The following is a 23885-nucleotide window of genomic DNA, read 5'->3' on the forward strand; positions in this document are numbered from 1 at the left end:
GTGTTCTTGCCTGGAGAATCCCAGGGACAGAGGAGCCTGGTAGGGGGCCGTCTATGGGGTCGCACAGAGTCGGACAGGACTGAGGCGACTTAGCAGCAGCAGCAGCAGAATCAGTCGTTTAGGATCTAAGGTTACAACCAATGTGAGGTGCGTGTGTATGTTTCCCACTCTGGCAAAGGTTCAGGAACTGCTAATTCCATGTCTGCAGCTTCTCCCTGGAACATAACTATCGAGAATCAGCAACATCAACTGAGCACACCCTGCTGACTGTTTATCCCGATAGATTCAAGCTGGTGGGCTTGCTGGGTCAGAGGGTAAGCACACTGAGCGGCCAAGCCTGGGCCCCAAGTCCTCTGATCCTTCCAGAACCCTCTCTATGGCACAGGCGCAAGATGGGGTTGTACCTGAGATGGAGCCCAGCAGGACGCTGCTCTTGATACACCTGTAGACGTAATCGTAGCTCTGGGCTTTCAGCGGGGAGCCGGTGGACAGGATCGTGTGCAGTGTCTGGAGACTGTGGGTTTCCACTAGAGCCAGAAGCATCAGGAGATTAGAGCCAAATCCGATGCCCTGTGCTGGCTTGCAGGAAACGGGTAACACAGCGGATCTGATTTCATTTCCAGGGACGGATGCACAGGGACATGCTTACCTGGCCTCATGTCTTTCTCTTCAAGCACAGACAGCCACTTAGCACCCGTTCCAAGGATGGTGATGCTGATGGAAAGAAAACACCAGAAACCCGTCAAGGCTCTTTCATACTGCAGGTAACCAAAGTTTTCTCCTATTGGTGACCCATTTAGAACAAGGCTGCAAAATCCAAGACACATCATTTTTCTGGGCTAAACTTATACTTAATATTTAGTTGAAAGCAAGTCATAAAACCTGTGTTACTCTGGGGCCAGCAGTGACAGAGCACTCGGGCTCTCATTAACCTTTGGCTCTACTTAAAACAACCGTTTGTACATAAACCCACTATCTTTGGGGACACGTCCCTGGTGGTCTAGTAGTTAAGAATCTGCCTTCCAGTGCAGGGGACAAGAGTTCAATCCCCGGTCAGGAAACAGACCCCACGTGCTGCAGGGCAACTAAGCCTGCACTCCACAACTAGAGAAGCCTTGTGTGCTGCAAGACCCTGAAAAACAAAAATCCCTTTCTTCCTAACTGTAGGATGATCTCTTTCAGAGATCAAAGCAGGTCACAGAATCAAAGCCCCTCAAATTCTGAGCTCACACGACCATCTTCCAGGGAAATAGAGAGGGCTGCAGGAGCTTTTGTTAGAAGAGGTGCCATGTTGGAATTGCTGACCCATCTTCTTTCCTTAAATCAGCTCACATTTGTATGAAACTTACAAAACTGCTCCCCTTCTTTTTGAACTTTTAAATTCTACAGTCCTTTATTCTTCGCTGAGAATGACACATTGTGCGAGTATAAGTATTGTGTTTTCAAGGAGAGACTGCTATTTAATGTTCTGCTTCCTTCCAGCAAGGCAGCCCTCAACATGAAAGCTCTAGCTTCCTAGGTAAAGGATGTTTTTTCCTGGGGGCCAAAGGAGGCCATAAAATCCAGGTCCCAGGACTTCCCTGAGAGTCCATAAGACTCCACGCTTCCAGTACAGGGGGCAAGGGTTCGATCCCTGGTAGGGGAACTAAGATCCTACATGCCATGCAGTGTGGCAAAAAAAAAAAAAATCCAGGTCTCCCCTCTCCTCTCTGGGCAGTAAAACCTATCCCTTTACACCTGGCTGGCAAGATTCATCCCAAGGAGACAGCCATGCTCTGTTTCATGTTCAGAGGTAGAGACACACAGAACGCTGGGTGACTCAGGACTCACTGGGCTGGGAGGTGCAGAATCCATGGGGGCGGGAGGGGGTGAGGAGGGTCTCAAAGCTACTGTCTTTCACGCTTCCTCTCCCTTTTCTCTTCACTTCTCAGGGACACCCTGCCGCCACTGAAACCTCAGATGCCTTCTGGGTTGCTGTGCCCTAATGATGGCTAATTTGGAAGCTGTGAGTTTGTGGGGAGCAAGAAACATACTCAAGTCCCTCCCCAGGCCCCCACCCCAGCTAATTTCATAAACTCAGATAGTGTGACTAATTCCAGATCACCTCTGAGGATTAAGGTCTCATTTATTTCAGGAATATCTGTATTTTAACAGAAGACCAGGGACCACCTCCAGCCACACGTACAGAGATCTCCAACCACCAAACACATAGATTTCAGCTCATCCCCCATCTGCCCCCTGCCCAAAAACCAAGGGCCCTCTGTGGTCCTGAAGGGTGTTTAATTCACAGGAGTCCCTGCAAACCGTGACCCTGGTTATGTGTAGAGACTGAGACAGCGTCCCTGGGGGCCGGCCCACAGGCCTGCTTGTCTGAAGAAGCAGCGAGGCCTCCCCATCTGTCTCCAGGGCTTGCATAAGACGGCTTAAAAAACAGAGTTCACAAAGCGCAGGCACCCTTACGTGGGTGCTCAACACTGTATTTTTAGCTAGTAAAGCTGGGAACCACCCCACAAGAAACAAGGCAGCTCCCAGCTCGCAGGGTCGGGATCCAAACCTCAGAGCCCTGCAAGGAGCCATATGCAGACAAGGTGCCACCAGCCTGAGCCCTGTCTCCTCTCAGGTGCCCTCAACTCCCTGGTTTTTGGGGGGATCATGTAGCTCCCTCAACTCAAGTGCTCCAGTAGTGTCTCGTTTCAATCAGAGAAAACCCACCCTGCAGTTACAGCCCGGGAAGCCCTGGGGGCTCAGACTCCCACCCTCACCTCTCATCACCTCTCATCACCCCTCATCTTGGTGCATCACCTCCTGCCCTGCCTCCCATATCCAGACCACAAGGGCCTCCCTCCGGCCTCCCCAACATCCCCATCTTGGTCCCTTCTTTCTGCCCTTGGGGTCTTAGCACTTGCTGTTCCCTCAGCCTGGAACATGGGTCTCCCAGTCCTAAACATGAACTGCCTGCTCAGTTTAAAAACCTGGACAAAGACTTCAGAATTCTACCCTAACTCCAATCAGAATGTTCCCTGGGCTAGATTCAGGGAGCCTAGAAACACCCCAAAGAGGACAATCCATCCTTTAAAAGAGTCTTGTTCACATCTGCAACATGATTGCTCAGTTATGAAACGTGTTAGTAAGCCTGTGAGCTGCCATGATGATAATCAACAAAGATTTTGTCTCTAAATGTAGGGACATTATTTCCTCCCCTCTCGCCCATGTAGGCAGCTGGAGCACTGGGGTGTCCTTCACGCACCCCTCACAGGTTGCCAGGTGGCACCTGCCTCACTGAACCCAGCAAGTCAGCCCTCCCAGCCAGGAGAAAGGCCAGGTCAGAGGGGCCCGGAGGACCACCAAGACCACAGCCAGCCAGTGTCCAGGGCACAGATCAAACCAGGATGGAAGGCAGAGGCCCGGCACGTGCTTACTAACAGTCCACAGGGCTGTGAACACATGCACACTTGCATGTACACACCTGCACACGATCACATGCCAGCACATATACACTCGCTTACAGACGTGTGTACTCTCCCACGCCCACTTATCTAGGCATATGTGTACACATACATGCATACACACAGGCACGTACATGCATATCTGCACACAATCAGATGCACACATACACTCATTCACGGACATGCATGCTCACACTCACACTGTCACACTCAAGTGCATGTATGTTCACACTTGTGCACATATACACACTTTCACACGCAAGTGCATACAGGGGCACACTTGTGCACATATATACACAGTTTCACACTCAAGCGCATGAGACTCACATTTGTGCACATATACATACTTTTACACTCAAGTGCATATATGCTCACACTTGTACAGATATACACACACTTGCATATACTTAAACACATATATGCTCACACTTCTGCACATATACACATTCCCTCATCCACATGTGCACACAAACATACACTTACTCACACTCAAAGCTGGGTCTCCTGGGGTCCTTCAGCCTTCAACTTCATCAGCTCTAAGCCCTGTGGAGGTAATTTGTCCCTCCAAACTCTTCCTGTAACCCACACACACACTTCAGAAATGCCTCCACCTGCACCTGGCTTATAGGTATTAAGGGCGAAAATCTTCAAGTCGCCTAAGTTCCCAGGGATTTGATTAACCTTTTGCTGGAAACAATCTCATTAGGAAATAACCTTCCTTGCTCATGTCGTGAGCCAAATGTCAGAATTTAAATATTACCCAGGCCAAAGTTATATTTAAAATATTAACGGCCAAGGACTTAAGAACATTTGTGGCTCATTCTGTTTCCCCAGAGTGAGCAGACTCAAACGTAAAGTAATTAGACCATTTCAGAGTGTGGCTGACTTCCGGGCCCCAGGAGCTCTGCCAGCTGCCTTGTTCTCATTCCTGGAAACACGACCATCAGGCCAACAGTGACCACCAACCACAGCCGCGAGAATGCATCAGCCGGTGATGGTTAATTCATCAGCCAACAAAGTGCTAATGAAACAGGGTCTTCTGACAATTTCTAGCAATGATGATGGGGAGGGGGTTGGGGGATAAATGGGGCCACTTTGCCCTTCCCCTGATGTTCCACTTTAGCTGGCTCTGCCCCTGTCGTCAGGATGCCCGCCTGTCACTCTGTTAACAGGACTACAGAGAGGCGGAGATGCCCGCCTGCAGCACTGGCAGCAGGGGATGTGGGCACACTGCTGAGTCCAGGAGACCCACGAGGCACTGGCCAGTCCCGAGGGCGTGCAGCAAGGCGGCTGGGAAGGCCCAACACTGGGAACTCTCCAGGGACAGACCGCCCTTCCCTGGATGAGAGGATCCACACCATCCCCTGACCAGGTTAGTACATTCAGCCTGGATCACTCTCTATCTCACCCCCGTGTAAAATACGGCTCTAGTAAACCCTTCTTCTGCCTCTCTTCTGAGCTGCTCTGTAAGTTTTTAGAGTCCAGAGTTCCAGAAATAAGACTATGTTCCCTTTCCTGGGTCCGAGGCTTCAGAGCTCAGGGGTGGGAGGGGGCAGCCCTCTCCTCACTACACAGATCTGACTGGTCGGTCCCTGTTGGGGTGCCCACCCCTTCCTACCTCTTTGACAACTTCACCTGCCCTCAGCACCTACAAGTCCTCACACAGCCCCCCACCAAGAGGGGAACGTGGAGAGACAGGGGTAGGGTGCGGGGAGGGGGGTTGTGAAGCATTCCAGAGGTGGCAGCAGAGCCTCACAGAGGCCACCCCATATCTGAGCATCCCAGGTACTTACCCGATCCTGTCAACCAGATCCCAGAGCACGCTGGGTGTCGGAACCAGTGGGGAACCGTCGTACAGGACCACAGCAGCCCCCGTGGCAAGAGCAGACACCACCCAGTTCCACATCATCCAGCCAACCTGGGTTGGACAGAAAGGAACACGTCAACCAAGTGCTGGGCGGGCTCCTCTCGGCCCTGTCACTCAGCCTCTCACATCCCTAGAAACCATCCGATGCTGAGCCAAAGTTGCCAAAAACTGCCTGTCCAAATATGAGATGCCCTGAACCAGCAATTGCCCATCAAGAGTTGACGGCATGGATCAACATACACGTGTACACGAAGACATGTTGGAGAACGTCTCCTGCAGCCTCGCTGGTGACAAGAGGGACTGAAGGTCACAGAGATGATAGTGGTCACGTGGTGCACACAAGCCAACAACTGGGTGCTGGAGTGGCCCATCCACATCGGACATGGGGAACAGTGCCTGGCACCTGCAGCACCCTACAACCTCCGATAAATTCCTTTTCAGTTTGAATGAGTCAGAGTCCCTTTGCTGTTCCTCAGGGCTAAGGACTGACCGGCCTCATGGCGTCTCTGATAAGTTCCTGCCCCCCAGCCCCCAGCTGAGCTGCAGATTTCAGTCACGTGACTCTCCTCCCACCTCTACAGGCTCAAGAAACTGAACTACCAGTCAGTCTCCTTTGTTTCTCTGGAATTCCCCAGGGCACCAGGTCTCCCAGTGGCAACCAAGGTCAACACAGGAGGACGGACCAAGGTCAACACAGGAGGACGGGCCAAGGTAAGGAGGGACCCTGGTGCCAATTCAAGGAGGCAGCCACCTGGGGGGAGAAGGCAGTGGCAGAGGGAGAGACGGATATCGACAGGGAAGGATCCCACAGCAAAGGCCACTTGTGCATGCAGCCTGGGGTCCATGCATACAGCCTGGGCTCTCGAGCACACAGCCTGGGGCCTCGAGCACACAGCCTGGGGTCTGGGGCACGCAGCCTGCAGCTTGAGCTGTATTTCTGACTACTGACACATGCAGCAGGGGAGAAGTGAAAAGAATAATAATGATAAACGACCCCCCACCTGAATGAACCAGAGCCCACCCTGGGAGGGCACTCACCGTGGTGTAATACAAGATGATGTCACTGCTGGTCACGTTGCCATGAAGAATGTGTTCCTTCAGGTGCTGGATGAGCGTCCCCTGGAGAGAAGCGAGTGAGCCAAGCAGCTTCCTCCAGGGCACAAAGGCACGCACGGAAGAGACGCTTGGCCCCGGAGCAGGAGAAGTCAAGGAAGAGGCAGAGTTCTGACAGCCTTGCCGTGACGAGCAATCTCCCATCCCTCTGTCACGTGACCCGAGACTCCCAGAGGACACGAGAGGAAACCCTGACCCTCTCCTGCTGACCTGCAGGCTCTGAGCGCCAGGTGACCAGGCACCCAGGGGATCTCGCACAAGACCCTAAAGCTAGACCAGGGACGCAGCCCCTCCAAAACTCCTGAAAAGGCTGGACCACTGCACTCAGTCTGGCCACAGACAGCATCTGCTGGCCGACAACGATAGTCCTGGATGTTTAGGAACCTTTGGGACTCACATATTAAAATGAGCCTTGCAACCCTCATTGGACCCAAGACAAATAAAAAAACAAGCCATTAGGAGATGACCCCTTTGAAGGCACAACAGAAACAATCCTACCCACCAGGGACTTCCCTCGTGGCCCAATGGTAAAGCACCTGCCTCGCAATGCAGGGGACGTGGGTTCAGTTCCTGGTCAGGGATCTAAGATCACACGTGCCTTGGAGCAACTTGCCCACGTGCCGCATCTCCTGAACCTGCATGCCACAGGTAGAGTCTGTGCACCGCATCAAAAAGTTCCCACATGAAGCACGAAGAGCCTGCAGGTGACAACTAAGACCTGATGCAGACAAATTAATTAACTTAAAAAAAAAAAAAAAAAGAAACAATCCTGCCCAGCAAATTCTCTAACTCAAGGCCAGAGCCCCTATTCCAGAGTCTGTCCTGGACAGCACGCTGTCACCAGGCCCACAGTGGGGGCAACCTGCCTAGCAATGGGCCACACGGGGGTTGGGTAGATGGTGGTAGAAAGGTTACTGGGAGGGTTCTCCAAGGCCACCCTCGGTCTGCAAGAGCTGAGATCCCTCAGCTTTACCACACACGCATGGTGGGCTCAGGGGCCCCAACCCAGGACAGTCACAGGCTTCTTCGGAAAGTCCCACAATACACATTGTTCTCACTCAGAGTGGGTGAGTACACATTTTGGGAACTCTTCTGATGAACGCGTTCACACGGCAAATTCTCGGAAAGGACTCAGAGCTCCCAGATCAGACAAACCTGAGGCAAATCCCCTTCCCATTTCCCTCTGTACTTAAATCAGCATCTAAGCTTTATCTCTGCCTGGATGGTCTGCCTTTATAAGCCCAGCCGATCCATAACCTATCACATGTTGTTCATTTGCTCAGTACCCCCATTTTTGTTTGTTCGTTTCTGACCGTGCCATGCAGCTTGTAGTATCTTAGCTTCCTGACCAGGAATTGAACTTGTGCCCCCTTCAATGGAAGTTCCGAGTCTTAACCACTGGCTCTCCAGGGAAGTCCCATACCCTCACCGTGCTGACAGCACTAAACCGCCCTTAGCTTCTCTCTGTATGAAACTTTTGTTGTTGTTGTTTTTCAGGCACTAAGTTGGGTCTGACTCTTTGCAACCCCATGGAATGCAGCACGCCAGTTTTCTTGTCCTTCACTATCTCCCAGAGTTTGCTCAAACTCATGTCCATTGAATCAGTGATGCCATCCAACCATCTCATTCCCTTCTCCTGCCTTCACTCTTTCCCAGCATCACGGTGTTTTCCAATGAATTGGCTCCTTGCCTTAGGTGACCAAAGTATGAATCTTAATGAGTCAAATTAATAGCTCTTCTCTTAATTTTTCAATATTTATGGCAAGTCTGAACACTTTCCCTGAGGGTCAGGAAATACAAGCAACACGGTTTCCTGGAACTCAGGCAAGAAGACTCATTTTAAAAAGGGAAGAGAAGGAAGCTGTTTTCTGGCTCTTTCATGGGCTTAGAAAACACAAACCAGCAAACCAGGGCCACACACCCCTAACAGCCCTAGGGGCAGTCAGTGCTGGCAGTCCCATCTTGCTGTTTTCAAGTTTCTTCTCCAGATCACTCTTGAAAACAGGCAAGGTGCTTAGCCACTTCTCTGGACGTCCAAGAACTCAGCGAAGCCAGAATTAAGATAACTTTTCCTGACTTTTCCACACTCTAAATATACCAGGCACAATGATTTTATGAGCCAACTACATTAGATCTAATATATTTTTATGTTCCACTCTTAAAAAAGTGACATTCACTAGGCAAGTAGCACTAAAAATAAAAGTACAGTTGGACATTTCAGTTTTTCCTAAGATGTGTTGTTTTGCCACATACACCCCGCCCTCGCCTGCAAGGTTTCTAAAAACCCTCATCTCTTTGGCTGGGTATTAGGCTTCTGACCAGGTGGACTGGGGCGCCCCCTCCAGGGGAAGCACGATGCCAGCAGCCACACCTTAGAGTGGGCACTCCAGACTCAGTGATGAAACAGGATGGTTTGAGCAACAGGAAGAACTCGCTCCTAGAGGCCACTCGGCTTGGCCAGTGTTGCTTCCAGAAATCAAGCCTTTGGCCCCTGATATCCCTTCCCTCCTGCCCCAGGGCTTCTGGGAAGTTGCCCACTGTATATGAACAGGCCGTGTGCGTCTGGTGGTTATAATTCATAACCTGCCACCAAACCGTCCGTGGACCCAAATCCAGGTAATAACAAAGCTGTGTTATGTGTTAACTCCTTTCCACGTTCTAATGAAAACCCTGTGTAAAGAGCTGTATAAGGTGTTAATGTGATTCCAGTGTAAATGTTTCCTTCCTAAGGCAGGGATTCAAACAGCTTCTAGATGCAGAGAACATCTGTAAAAACTAAATGAGCTAGGATAAGAGAAATTTTATATTTCATCTTCAAATACCACCATCTGACCAAGCAAAACTAGAAAGCTGTTTGAGAACGTGAGGTCTCTCCACTCGGATGATCCTCGGGCCTCCAGGGGGGGAGGAAGTGAGATCGTTAGTGTGGGCCATCATCCACCGTGACTGATGCTCTTACAGAAAGAGGAAATGCTGACAGCCAAGAGACACTGGGGATGGCAGGGGGAACAACCTCCCCCGTGATCCAGCTGCTATGCTGCTGTTGGCTCAGTGCAGGGGACCCGGCTTCAATCCCACATGCTGTAACTAAAGCTTGTTGCAGCCATATAAATAAACAGTAAATATTTTTTAAAGAGATCCATCAGGGATGTATATGCACAGAGGAAAGACACTGTGAGGACACAGAGAGAAGGCGGCCACCTGTGAGCCAAGGAGAGAGGCTTAGAAGGAAGTCACCCTGCCCACACCCCGATCTTGGACATTCTAGCCTCCAGAACACGGAGGAAGTAAATCTTTGTCATTTAAGCTCCTCAGGTCCATGCTATTGCTAGCACGGACTTTTGACTAATGCAGCTTGGGAAATCCTTCAGTTAGTTGTATTTTGTAATGTAACCTGTTAACAGGGAAGAATAAAATCTGACTCCAGGATGGATCTGTTTCTCTTAAAGTTTGCTCTCCACTGCTTTTGTTACTATAATCACTAAAAAGATGCGGCCTGTAATTGTGAGCATACATAATGGCCTGCCTTGGGGAACCTGCCCCCTCTGCCTGAACGTTAAACTAAAGAGCCTTTGTTCAGCTCACAGGATGACATTCTGACCCAGTCCACCTGGGAATGGCTGCAGGAAAGAAGAAATTAACACATCCCTTCCCCAAGGCTGGTTAAGCCAGGAAATATTTTGCAAGATTTTCAGCCTAATTTTTACTTTACTTCTTCATCTCCTCCCCTTTCTGTTCTGTAAAAGAAACTGGCATCCAGACCCTGATACCATGGTGCTCTAGGGCCCTAGCCTGCTCGGACGCCTGGCTCTCTGAATGAAGTCACTATTCCTTGCTTCACCATCCTGTCTCCTGATTACTGGACTGTTATGCAGTGAGCAGATCGAGCTCGGATTTGATAACAACCCCATGTCTTTCAAACTTTTTGACCCCAACCCACTGTCAGACAGAAGTTTTACGATGCTGCCCTACACCTGCCCATCCATACCTGCACTTACATGACAGTTTGGAGAAACCACACCAACCACTCCTAAGACCTGAGATGTGCTGATATTTCCTGTTCTCATCTATCCTGTTTCCTTCTGTCTAACATGTGGCAAGACCCATCCCTTGGGCTCACGATCCCCTCAGGGATCACTGTGTGCAGAGGGACCAGGGCGGTGCTGCAGAACCCCTGACCCCATGGTGATGGGGTCACAGCAGCAAGGCCAGCATGCCTCCCTTGTCTCGCTTGAAGATGGATCTCCACGTGGCATCCCACCAGGAAAGCGGGGATGAGGTGCCATCTTCACCAGCAGGGAGTCCCTGAGCAGACCTACCCCGGCCGAGTGAACCATGCATTTGGGTGCTCCTGTCGTGCCCGATGAAAACATGATGAAGAGTGGGTGGCTAAAGGGCAGCTGCTCAAACTCCAGCTGGGGGGCTTGGTCGCCTTGCCCGGTGGCCAGGAAATCTTCCAGGAACACGCTGTGGGCAGAAAGGCACAGGAGAACAACGGTGAAGGTTCTAGAACATTGGCGGGTGGGGGACAATCTGCCGAGTCCTCCCATCCGTTCCCCTCCATGTCTACCTGGATAACAGCCTGGACTCCGGGACCCACCTGTCTGAAAGCTTTTGTGAGGGAAGGGAGAGTCAGGGCTCACGGACTACGCGAACTGAAAGAAAACTCAGTGAAATTTTTGCTTTATTAGTGCCACTGACAGAGACTAAGGGCTTTTCTCCCAAGAGTCTAAGCACTTTAATATTAAACACAGCAGAGGGGGATCACTTGCAATTAACATGCCGCTGTTTATGTGCAAATTCTGCAGAAGAGGGGGTCTGAACTGATGCTGGAGTCCTCAGAACCCAGATGCCTCCCATTTGCTACTGCAAATGCCTTCTTCCTCAGGGCCCCCAAGGGGAAGTGAGAGCCAAGTGGGCCTGAATCCTTCCGTCCCCCCAATCCCCATCTCCCCAGCCCCCAGGAGAAGGGAGGGGAGGAGGCAACAGATTTAGAGATCTCTTCTGACACGTGCGGGTCACAGCAAGAAAGGGGGATCAAGGTCCCACACGAGAGTTTCTATGACAGAAATCCTGCCAGACAATGATCCTATTCTCACTGATTCCCTATATTCTGTTTACAATGGCCAGATACAAACATCTGTCCAGAAACAAGTAAGATTCAGCCCAGCTGTCGGCTCTGGCCTAAACAGCCTGCCCTCAACTGTGCCCCCAAAGCTGACTCAAAGCCTCACTGTGTGTGATCAAGGGCCACCAAAGGGGCTGTTTCCTGAGCAGAAACAGGACAGCAGAAGCCGCAAAGCCACGTTGGGAGACAGGTGATTTCTCTCTTTTGAGATCAGTAGGAAAAAATCAATCCCTGAACACCAGCTCTGTTGCTCCACTGGTTTAGAAGAGAGAGAGGAGAGAGAGAAGAAAACAAACAAAGCTACCGTTTTGACAAATGAAACTTGCTTTCAAGGAAAGGGGAGAACTCAGTTCAACTTGGCTGGCTACAAACTGCCAACGATGATTACTCTGAAATATTTACAAACGCATGCACACTAGAGTGAAGAAGTGTGCTGGCTCACATGCGAAGGCATCCTTAAAGACGAGCCTGTCTCCTGGGGAAGGTGCAGCCATTTGAAAAGAGCACCCCAAATAATTCAATTCTGAGCAGTAAATAAGCAGAGTCCTCCTCTCCGGAGTGTCAGGAAAATTATTCACCGTGGAACCCTTCAGCCAATGAAAGCCCCCACCTCCCATCCGAACCCCATTTACATAAAGAGCCCGATCTAATCAGATGCTTCACACAGAGAAAAACCTCTTCTTTCCACCAGTCTATAAATCACAGTAAATAGTGATGACTTTTGTTGTTTCTTCTAAAAATGAAAAGCCAAAAGGGCGGTCCTGTTACAGGTATCTGCACACAGGCACAGACATGCTTTCAGTTTATCTATGGCGCCCAGCAACTGAAAGCTGGACAGCAACAAGGCCCGATTCCCAGGGTGGACCAGCGGGGAGGGAGGACTCTCTATATTGTCTGGAGCTAAATGAAGTGGTGGATGTTAATTCTCCTGGATGCTCTCATTTTACATCAATCACTGATAAACACATACAGAAAAATAAAAGCCGGGTCATTGTGGGGCCAGCAAACCATCCTGTGTTCCTCCTGGCCTCTGTGCGTTATGGCCCCATCGATAAAACCAAGGAGGGGAGGGAGGCAGGAGGGAGGTTCAAGAGGGAGGGGACATATCTATGGCTGATTCCTATTGATGTATAACAGAAACCAACACAATATTGTAAAGCAATTATCTTTCAGTTAAAAATAAATAAATCTTTTAAAAAGGGAGCTAAGGCTGGGTGTAATTTATCAAGGTAGGCAGGGTTCCCACAGTCTCGGGGACAAGCCCATGCCCCGGGGCTGGCCTGTTAAGGACCTATACCTCCTGACCCAGGTGCTCCAGAAGACACAGCTCACTCCTGACTGGGCTGTCACCTGCTCTTAATGACAGACAACATTACTGACAGCTAACTTTGTGCACACTGCTAAACCTGAGAGGAAGGTACTATTATCCCCATTTTACAGATGGGGAAACTCAGGCACAGCAAGGTTGATCGCTGGCCCAGGGCCACACAGCCGACATATGACCCAGAGCAGTCTGGCTGGAGGCCACAGCCTTCAGGGAATAGTCACTTTGCTGCAGCTCCTTTCAGCCTCTAGAATCCTGGTACCTGCAGCTGTCCAGGCCACCTCTCAAGGTCACGTCAGGTGTTGCGTCCCCCTCCCACAAAGAAGCAACTGTGCTCATGCCTCACCTGCTGGGCACTGCCTGTCCCCTGATTCAGCGAGCACGGCTGTGTCTACTGGGATCAGTGGTCACAGCTCACCCTTCCTGCAGGTGTGCCTTTACCCCTGAGCTTGACTGTAAACTTGGGGACAGCACATGAGCTTTATCCTGCTCAGTGCCCGAGGAGGTGCCTGGATAGAACCACTCAGCCATGTCCACCCAAGAGAAAGGCCTCCACACCCCCTCGCTCCCTGCACATAGCACACAGCGGAACCCCACCTGTGGCTCTGAGGCTGCTCAGAGACTCCTGCCCACAGCCCAGAAACAAGACTAAACGGATAGGTTTACCTGTGCAGGTAAACACGTCTGATCTCAGAAGTCTCTCCTTGGGACTTTCCTGGCAATCCAAAGGTTAGGACTCTGTACCTCTACTGCAGGGGGAAGGGTTAGATCCCTGATCTGGCCCTACGATCCCACAAGCCAAGAAGCGTGTCCCAAAAAAACCTACCTCTCTTCAGTGTTCTCTTTAAGAGAGACGAAAGGTGGACAATAAGACCTTCAGGAAGAAACACTACTTGGAGCAAATCATAATCCATTTTAGTGATGCCTATTCAGAATTAAGGTGCTCACCATTTTATTCAGTGCTCAAGGCCTGAAGTCTATTAGTTTATGAATGTTAGAAGAGGAAAGGAAGATTCCATTAACAAGGGGGACAAAAAACAGGTTCTAAAATGGAAAAAAATGTATTAAGCATGTGAATGGCAACCCACTCCAGTATTCTTGCCTGAGAATCCCATGCACAGAGGAGCTTGGTGGGGTCCACGGGGTCCCAAAGAGTCAGACATGACTGAGTGACTAACACCAACACCACCATTCCTTTGTACATATGCATATGCATATATATACACGTGCATACACATTTACATACATAGATACCATATACCTACACACAGAAGTGCACACGTGTGTGTAAACACATACACACACGTATGTACATGTGCGTATGCCTGAGACACTATTCAGAACTGCTGTGGCCAATGGCCTGGCCCCATCCAAGCCAACCACCACTTCCGAGGGACAAGAGACAGGAAGGGTGAGGATGCCTGGGACAGACTCTGCTCTGCCACTAAGTCACCATGTGGCCCCAAGGGACTCCCTCTGGGCCCTCCAGGGCCCATCTACAGAACGATGATTTTTTTTTGGCTGCATCAGGTCTCAGTTGCAGCACTCAGGATCTTTCCTCGTGGTGCACACTCTCTAGTTCTGGCTCGCGGGCTTAGTTGCTTTGCAGCATATAGGATCTTAGTTCCCAGATCAGGGACTGAACCCAAGTCCCCAGCACTGCAGGGTGGATTCTTAACCCCTGGACCACCAGAGAAGTCTCTATGGAATGACATTTAACAAAGATACCCTACACCTCCAAGATGCTCCCACACCAACTGGGAAGAATCACAGAACCTGCTGCCCAGTGGGTCCTCAACTGTGTTCCATATGCAATTAGTGATCAGCGTGTGGCTGGCTCACCTATTTGGAATCTTGGAGATGTCTATCTTCTCTCTGGAGGAGATGTAAGGAATCAATACCACTTTTTTTAGGTCTGGTAGTCCTAAAAGCAGGGGGAGAAGAACACACAAGCTTACAGGCCCCGACAAACTTAGTCACTGATCTTTCTCTTTTTTTTATGAAACGTAAAACAACCTAGGGCTGGGACTGCTCCGTTTTTGTAGCTCACAGCTACCAGGGACTCTTGGGAGCCCTGGGGCAGGACTCTTGCCCCTGCGCCCTGCCCCCACCCCATGCCAGCCCACACACCCTTAACGACCCGCTGCAGCTTGTCCATATGGCTGTGCTCTTTGCCATTGTACACGACGGCCTCCACGGAGAAGATGAGCTTTGGCTGGATCTGAGAAAACCGGTCCAGAACGCCCTGGGGTAAAAGGAGAGAGCCATTGTTGCAGAGATCCAGGGGTTCAGAATCTGCCCTCCAATGCAGGAGAGGCGAATATGGTTCCTGGTTACGAGAAGGGGACGACAGAGGATGAGATGGTTGGATGGCATCACCAACTCAATGGACATGAGTTTGAGTAAACTCTGGGAGTTGCTGATGGACAGGGAGGACTGGCGTGCTGCAGTCCATGGGGTCGCAAAGAGTTGGACATGACTCAGCGACTGAACTAAACCAAACTAATGACCTAAGATCCCACTTGCCTCAGGGCAGCTAAGACCACCTGCTGCAAACTTCTGAGTCTGAGTAGCACAACCCCTATCCCACCCCACCCCTGCAAAAAGAAACATCATTATTGCTCAAGGAAACATCGTTGTTGCTCATCCAAAAGGCAAAATCTCCCAGTAGCCCATGGGACCAGTGTATCTTCAAGGAAAGAAAACGGAGCATGACCACCACGCCAGCCATGTCCCTGCATTCCTGTCACCTGGAGGCCAAGAAAGACAGCCAAGCAAACCAGACACGCACCCGAGATAGGACATCACTTCACAGAAAGCATCAATGCAAAGAAACACCAGATGGACTCACAGAAACACACTGAGTCTATCAAATGGGAAAACAGCAATGTGTTTGCATCACCAAAATGGTTCCCCACTTTACAGAAAGAACCTTCCAACACGGCTCCTCTGGTGTACGTAAGGGAAGGCTCACCTCCCCAAAAGGAAGCTCTGTATGCAAAGCGGTCCCACAGTTTGGTTCTCCTTTGATCTTCAATGACAGAGGTACCTGAATCCTCCAAATGACACTTTTTGCCAAGCAAATGGATAAACCCATTAACATGTACACTCGTAAACCAGCCCATCTGAAAAAGTAGACTCTCCACACCCAGCGGTCTGTTTACACCACATATGGAATCACCATCGCCCTCAAGCACATCCTTCTCACTGAGAAGGCACACCTCTCATGCACACACAAAACTGACAGGTGTAGCCTCGAGACACACTGATACAACCTGCACGCAGCCCTGAGGGTGACAGGTACAAGCTCTCACAGCCTCCTCTCCAGCTCCCCTTCCAGCCTGCCAAATTCAGACTATGGCAGAGCCATAGTCATTCACAAAAACAGCATCTGGGAAGGCATCACTGGACTCCGGACTCCTGGACCAGCATTTCTGGTCCCTCACACATAAGCCCAATGTAGCAGCTCAAGGTCAATGCCTGGGCTACTCCAGGGATGTCAGAACCTCTGTGTGAGGATGTGATGGACAGGGTCTCCACCCTGGCTGCAGGATACAGGCCACCTGTGGCAGGACGATTAATTAAACTCACCAGGTAACTAATTAACTGGCCTGGAGTGGGCCAGGCGCTGCTTCTCAGAGTTTTCCAGGAGTCAGCAAAGCACGTGCTTAAGACAAGGGAAAACCAGGGCCCCAAGGAATGGTCTTGGTAACAACAGTGTGGAGGTGGCCTGGCAATCTGGGCTTTCACAAGCCCCTCAGATGATTCTAACTCATGATAAAATTTGTGACTCTCTGAACTACAGAGTGAATAACTGAGATTCTACTTTCAATGTCATCCATTTTCAAGACACAGTGCCAGGCAAGCAGAGTTCCTTGTCCTTAGAACATACAATCTATCTGGCAGAAGCAATTAAATGTTACTGTTTCTAATTTCCAATTGCTTTCAGTGAACTAAGCTCATCCTTTAGATTGCCAGGAAAACAAAAGAGAGAAGAAAGGAAGGAATAAAGCCATAAGGAAAAATTATTGATGGATTTGATCAATAAAACCAAAATCTTTCTTCCAAGAAGATCAATAAAATAAGCCTCTTGACAAATGTGATCAAGACAGACAATATTTCTAGCTAACACTTACACAGTACTTATCACATATCAGACACTGTCCTGGGCACTTTATACTAATATTCACTCATTCAGTGCCCTGACACAGCATTATTATCCCCACATTACAAATGGATAGACTAAGGCCTACAATCATCCAAAGTCAGAAATCACACTTTACTACAGAAAGATTAATCAATGACAAAGCACAATGTTCAGTGTTGTTAACAAATTGCCAAAGGCCAGATGAAGTGGATGATTCCCCAAGAAGACATAAATTTATCAAAAAATGACCCAAGAAGCAGCAGAAGACCCAAAGAGACAATAACCATGGGAGAGAAAGCAGTCAAAGGTCCACCTCTGAACACGGACACCAGGGAGGGACAGAGCTGCAGGCAGGTGTCGCCTCATCCTTAAGCGCCAGAACATCCCCTTTATACAAACCATTCCAGAAGACAGAAAATGACAGAGAACAAGCAAACAGAAAAAGAGATTACAGACCAATGTAATCTACTACACTAACAGATTAAAAGGAGGGAAGCTTCCTCACAAAAAGCTTTACTAAACTGGACACTTCCTCACTGACAGACAGTGTCTCACCGAAATCTATGGCAGATACATTGCTCTTGATGGAGGAGAGTCCTGGCAGGACATCCCAGGCAGTCCAGTTTAGGACTCCGCACTTCCACTGCAGGGGGCCCAGGGTCAATCCCTGGTTGGGAACTGAGATCCAGAATGCCGCAGCGTGGCCAAAAAAAAAGCATCCTGGCAAAAAGCAGAAACCAGCTTCCGTGCCCAGACTGCCACGGTGTCCTGGAGTTCCAGCCAAGCCAGGAGCTGGCAGAAAGGAGCTGAGAAGCAGGCAATAGAAATGGCTATGCTGAAAAAGGCCAGTGAGAACCACCAGGCGAACCAAGAGAACTGGGTTAGGCAAGGTGGCCATGTACACACTCCACAGAGCGGCAGGCACTTCCCTGGTGGTCCAGTAGACCCTGCACTTCTACTGCAGGGGACTCGATCCCTGGTCGGGTACTAAGATCCCACATGCCAAGCAGGGCATGGAAAAGAATGAGAGAAAACAACAGCAAGCTCCACATAGCAAAATAAACAATATTCCTGGATCCCAGGGTTTTAAGAGGGGCGGAGAGTCCTCACTTAAGCTGGGAAGAAAATTTTTGCCCATGAAAACATCTACATGTACTGAGCATTCAACATCCACCTTTCCAGCTGGTGGCAGGCACTCACGCATCTGACTTCCCGTCCCCAGCAGCGGGCTGGGGCTGTGATCAGCTCCACATCCTTGCTGAGGCAGGACCAGCATCATTGGCCCAAAGCTTCACAACCTGCCAGAGGCAGAGTTGGGGTTGCAGGCTGCTCCATCTGCCACAGGGGCTGGTGCTCTTAACCACGGCACTGCCTCTACTAAGGAAAGACTGACCCTTGGGACAGGAAAGCCACCAGGCAGCAGCAGAGAGCCAGGGCTGGGGTCCCCACAGACTGAATAGGGGGAGGAAGCAAGAACCACAGCCAGAGCATCCCAGGACGCCTCCGGAGAGCACCTCCGCTCAGGGGCATCAGGGGAGCAGGCTTTGCAGTCAGGTGGAAGGGGAGTGGCCGTGCTGAGCTGAGGGTGCCACGAGAAGAGCCCGGGGCAAGGGGAGCCAGCTCAGGGAAAGGAAAGAACTTCTAGAAAGTCTGGGGCCAGGGAGGAGCAGGATGGGGCCAGACAGGAGCCCTGGAAGGAGGCGAAATTTCTCCTAGCATCCTAGCATCCTTCTGGTGGACTAGCCCACACAGGTAGAAGGATCAGAGAGCAGTGACCTGAGGCTCAGACATCACAGAAGTGACCCTTGGTCACAGGGAGAGAGAGCAGACAGCAAAGACAAGTGTTTCAGAACCAGGGGTCAGAACAGGGCACCATGGACAGACTCAGAGACCCCATGACATGGTGGTGAGGTTCCTGGTGGGTCGAGCTGGGATCTCTGAGCATCAGAAACCTGCTGCTGGCCTCCTGCAGTCCAGGAGAGGGCTGCTCAGTCGTGACTGCTGTCATGTCACAATGAAACGAACACACCTGTGATCGTGCAGCTGGCCTGATAGGGCGCTTAGCAACCAACCCAGTGCTGTAACCAACAGCCAGGCCAGTACTGTATCACATGGACAGCCACCCAGAGTGAGAACAGCTCTCCTATTTATGTTCACGCACGTACGTGTGTGCTCAGGTACACACATACACACACTCAGCAACCTGAAAGCGTTCTGTAAGAGGGAGGGCTACAAGCTACTGGCCTGGCTCTTGGATGCGTGGATATCAAAGGTTGGACTACCCCAGCATCTCTGAAAAAGCCACCTATTCAAAGGTAAACAGTGACACAAAGGAAAAACCAAATGTCAACACACACAGGACCTGGAGGTCTTGGTGAGGCTGGAATGTTGTGGACATGAAGAACAAGCACCCCACCCACCTGGAGATGTCCCTGAGCCCACTGTGGGGGGTATCCAAGCAGAGAGGGTGGGAGAAGTGGAAAGGATGGGAGGAAGGGTGAAGTGATGGGCAGGGGGAGGGCAGACCAGAGCTAAGGGGTGTCAAGGGAAGTAAGGAATGGCCCCCAGCATCCTTGAGCAAAAGCAGCATCCCCACCCTGCCCCAGAACAGCCCACGCAGACAGGCACGCAGCTTGGCAACAGAGGGGGTCCTGTCGTCACCAGCCTGGCTAGGCAAGGAGAATTCATCCATGGACAGATAAGTCCACATGTATGCAGACCCTGCCCCCATACCTGTAAACTGCCCAGTAACTATCCCCCATGCGTGTGCCACAGGACTAGAAACTCCTTCATAGTCACTAACAATGTAACCCCGTCACAAAAATAAAAAGTTAAAATCAGCATTTGCAAGAGAGTGACAATTTTCCTTTTATTATATGGATTTTCAGTGATCTGCAACAGAAAATTAATCGAAGTAGGAAAGACATTTGTACTTCACTGCAAATTTCAGAAACAGACCCTTTACTGACACTGGGATGACCATCTAAATATGGAGATGCCAGAAATTGAGAACAGTAGCCTCTTTTTTATTCATTTGGCCACACGGAGTCTTAGTTAAGACATGCAGGATCTTTAGTTACAGCATGTGGGGTCTAGTTCCCTGCTGCTGCTTTTAAGTCACTTCAGTCATGTCCGGCTCTGTGCGACCCCAGAGAAGGCAGCCCACCAGGCTCCCCCATCCCTGGGATTCTCCAGGCAAGAACACTGGAGTGGGTTGCCATTGCCTTCTCCAATGCATGAAAGTGAAAAGTGCAAGTGAAGTCGCTCAGTCGTGTCCGACTCTTAGCGACCCCATGGACTGCAGCCCACCAGGCTCCTCCATCCATGGGATTTTCCAGGCAAGAGTACTGGAGTGGGGTGCCACTGCCCAGGGATCAAACCCGGGCCCTCCGCCCTGGGAGCACAGTCTTAGCCACCAGAGCACCAGGGAAGTCCCCAGGAGGCTCTTTTGTAAGTAGAGATTTGCACACTGCTGAAGAGGGCCGTCACAGGCCCATAGGACTCCCCTTTCCCACCCCAGGCCCCATCTCATCATTAACTCTCAGGGTTTCGTGCAGGTTTTAGCTACTGGAAGAGAACAGAGAAGATACCTGAGGCTCTGGGGTCACTGTTTTCTACCAGGTCCTTGCTGTGTTTAGTTTCTCAGTCCTGTCTGACTCTTTGCAACCCCAGGGACTATAACCCACCAGGCTCCTCTGTCCATGGGGATTCTCCAGGCAAGAATACTGGAGTGGGTTTCCACGCCCTCCTCCAGGGGATCATCCCAACCCAGCCAGGGATCGAACCCAGGTCTCTCGCATTACAGGTAGATTCTTTACCGTCTGAGCCACCAGGGAAGCCCACAGGTATCGAAGCCCACATGAGCAAGTGCTATGGCCCAGGTTACTCAGACCAGGGCATCCCGGACACAGGGCTCACCCTTGGGAGCTAACAGGTGGTACCAGCAGCCGGGGCACCCTGAAGTCACCAGGCTGATACATGAACTGTCAGCTGCTCAACACTCACTCCTGAAGACTGTGCACATGACCATCTGCCTCTGGCTCACCAAAATGAGGATCACCTCCCAGAACTCAGGGCAAAGTGAAGCATCTTAGTAGAAAGATATTTGGCCCTGTCATTTTCTGATGGAACGGAGGGCTCTCCCCAGACTCAGGCCGTTGCATGGCAAAGATTTCCCTGAATCAAATACGCTGAAGGTTGGGGTCAGAGCAGAGCCACGCTGCCATCTAGTGCGCACGTGCGTCCAACGACAGCCGCCACGTCAGAAAACCAAAGCAGCCTCAACCCAGGGAAGGAATGCCTGGGACGCCCTCCAGCGGTACCCATGGGCTGCGTCCTCTACACTACAGGACCTCGGACCAGAGTCGGCCAGAGTGGCCTGTGGTGGTGACGTTCCGCACAGGACAGACTCATGAGAACAGGCACGGGGTCAGGGCCAGCTACTGATGCTACAAACAAGTGGGAGGTGACCTGTCCCCTAATGCCGCCCCGCCCTGCACCTGGAGGCTGAGAGCTGCCACCAGAGGCCAACTCAGGCCCTCTACTCTCTGAAGCTTGTGACGCCCTCAGGCATGAGCTTCAGTCAGGCTCTAGAAGGCCACAGCCACACCCTCCTGCCACACAGAGCTCTGCCAACATCTTTACAACTGCTTATAGGTTCCAATTCACTCAAAAACACCCACCCCTCTGGACTTCCCTGAAGGTCCGGTGCCTAGGACCCTGCACTCACCATGCAGGGGGCCTGGGTTCAATCCCTGATCAAGGAACCAGATCCTACATCAGGAACGTCTGACATTTACTGAGCTCGGGGGCAGGTCAAGCGCTGTCCCAACCCTAGATGAGCTCTGCTGCTGTCCTCACAAGCCTCCTGCGGTGTGCCCCCAGGAATGGGAACCCGGAAGCAGCAGAGCCCGACTCAAACCCAGGCAGCAGCCTGCCTGCCAGTAACCTCCACGCCACATGCCTTCTCCAACCCCGAGGCACCTTCACCACTTCCGGGCAACACAGCTCAAGGGCTGCTAAGGGATCCATGGACAACAGTGCCCAGGGACTGGCACCACAAGGATGGCCCGGTCCCAAGCGCACATGGCCTCACAGAGGGCCTTGGGGATCAAGTCACCCCAGAGCTTCAATCTCAAGTCGGTCCTGGCGGAGGCGATCTGGCAGAGGCCCAGCAAAGCCCCAGGAGGCACAATCACGGCCACCAGCAATGAGGGCCGAGATGACCACCCTCTCCCTGAACTCAGCAGGGCTCAGTCCTCACCCCATGGGGCCAGGACTGGCCTCGGCCAATCACTTCACTGCTCCAGGTCTCCATGTTACAGAGCCACGTCTATCCTTCCTCTGCGTGGTGCAGGGGAAAATAAGAAATACTGTGAAATCTTTTCCAGAAGAGCGAGCCTCAGGACAGACATCGGTGTCAAGCTCACACCCAAAATGCCTGGCCCGTGGACCAGGCACATGGGTCATAGAGCGAGGCTGGAAAAGCTCCATCATTGCATCTACAGTCCAAGTGTATCAACCCTCCCACACCGATCGCAGGCCCACAGGGTCTACACTTGTTTCATGAGACTCTCTCTTTCCACTGCCCCTGCCTCACACATGAGGATAAACAACTCACCCAGGGATGCACAGGCAGCAAAGCCAGGCCAGCCCCTGGCCCCTGGGCTCTGACAGACGCCCAGAGCTGGGACCGTGCCCAGGGCAAAAGAAGAGCAGTCTTGGAAGATGCCCACTGTGTCCTCCAACAGGGGACTGTGCTCATGGCTCCTGAGGGTCCCTCAGCCCCAAGGCTCTGCAGCCAGAAGAGGTCCCTGATCGGGAAGTGGAGAGTTCCCGAAGTCCTGCTCTACTGTTTCTTCCTTCCCCGTGTGGGGCTCAGCTTCCTGCCCCTGCCTGGGTCACTGCACAGCTGGTGCATCTTGGTCCCTGGTACCCTCCAGGTTTAAGGAAATAAAAAGGCTCAACCCGCTCCCACATAGAGTGCAAAGCTCAGACTCAAAGTTAAGAGATGAGGACTTCCCTGGTTGCCCAGTGGTTAAGAATCTGCCTTGTAACGCAGGGGACAGCGATTTGCTCTCTGGTCTGTGAAAATCCCCTGGCTCCTTCTCTCCCATGGATCACAAGTCACTGGCTGGGGAGACGGGAGGTCATAGTAAAGCCGTTTTCCTCCCCATCTTGCTGGTCCCACCCTGCAGCTGCCCACACCCTGACCCAAGATACCAGGCAGAAATCACAGGGAATGATCCCCCTGCAGGGGTAGCACATGCAGGGCACTTGAGGGGACCCCGACTCACATTCACGCCAAAGTCTGGGGACGTGGAACTCCAGATGGCCCCAATGCTCGCAGCCGCCAGCATGGCCTCCACGGCATGCGCGCTGTTGGGTAAGTAGCCTGTGGAGAGGACACAGGGAGAACGCTTGGTCAGGGTGTGAGGATGAAGACTTCCAAAAGCACCTCCCAGAGCCAGGGCGGGAGTGGGGAGAGGGGCTGGCTGTGAACGGCTCACAGAGTAGGGCCAGGCCCACCCCACCCACCTGGACAGCTCCTGCTCAGATGCTGCAATCACCTGCTGCCAGCCTGACCACTTCCTGTCATCACCCCCTCCAACCCACTCCGATCAGTGACCCCTACAAGATCCGGTCTGGTCTCTTCTCCCTCCGCTCTGGCGCTCACTCTGGGCTCAGTCATAATAGCCTGCCTTCAGTTCTTCGGTTGTTTGAAGCTCCTGCTGCCTCAGGGCCTTTGCATAGGTTGCATGAGCTATCTAGACACTCCCACCCACACCAGCCTTCCCTACTGGGCACACACTCATCCTTCAGCGCTGAATGCAAACAAAACTCCCTCAGGTAAGCCTTCT

The 23885-nt window shown here is 51.5% G+C and overlaps 1 protein-coding gene across 2 annotated transcripts in view; it reads right to left on the reverse strand.

Moving 5' to 3' along the window:
• AACS (acetoacetyl-CoA synthetase) overlaps window positions 1-23885 on the reverse strand; it is a 52083-nt gene that overhangs the window by 12484 nt on the left and 15714 nt on the right. For both annotated transcript variants that reach the window (XM_040250588.1, XM_040250589.1), the window contains exons 5-12: window positions 23322-23419; window positions 15009-15123; window positions 14721-14802; window positions 10746-10893; window positions 6352-6432; window positions 5240-5364; window positions 650-714; window positions 405-527 (exon numbers count right to left, since the gene is read on the reverse strand). In XM_040250588.1, coding sequence (XP_040106522.1) covers window positions 405-527; window positions 650-714; window positions 5240-5364; window positions 6352-6432; window positions 10746-10893; window positions 14721-14802; window positions 15009-15123; window positions 23322-23419 — 837 coding nt within the window. The remainder of the gene's footprint in view (window positions 1-404; window positions 528-649; window positions 715-5239; window positions 5365-6351; window positions 6433-10745; window positions 10894-14720; window positions 14803-15008; window positions 15124-23321; window positions 23420-23885) is intronic.

Source organism: Oryx dammah, unplaced genomic scaffold (genome assembly GCF_014754425.2).
Source record: "Oryx dammah isolate SB20612 unplaced genomic scaffold, SCBI_Odam_1.1 HiC_scaffold_12, whole genome shotgun sequence".
NCBI classification, from domain to species: domain Eukaryota; kingdom Metazoa; phylum Chordata; class Mammalia; order Artiodactyla; family Bovidae; genus Oryx; species Oryx dammah.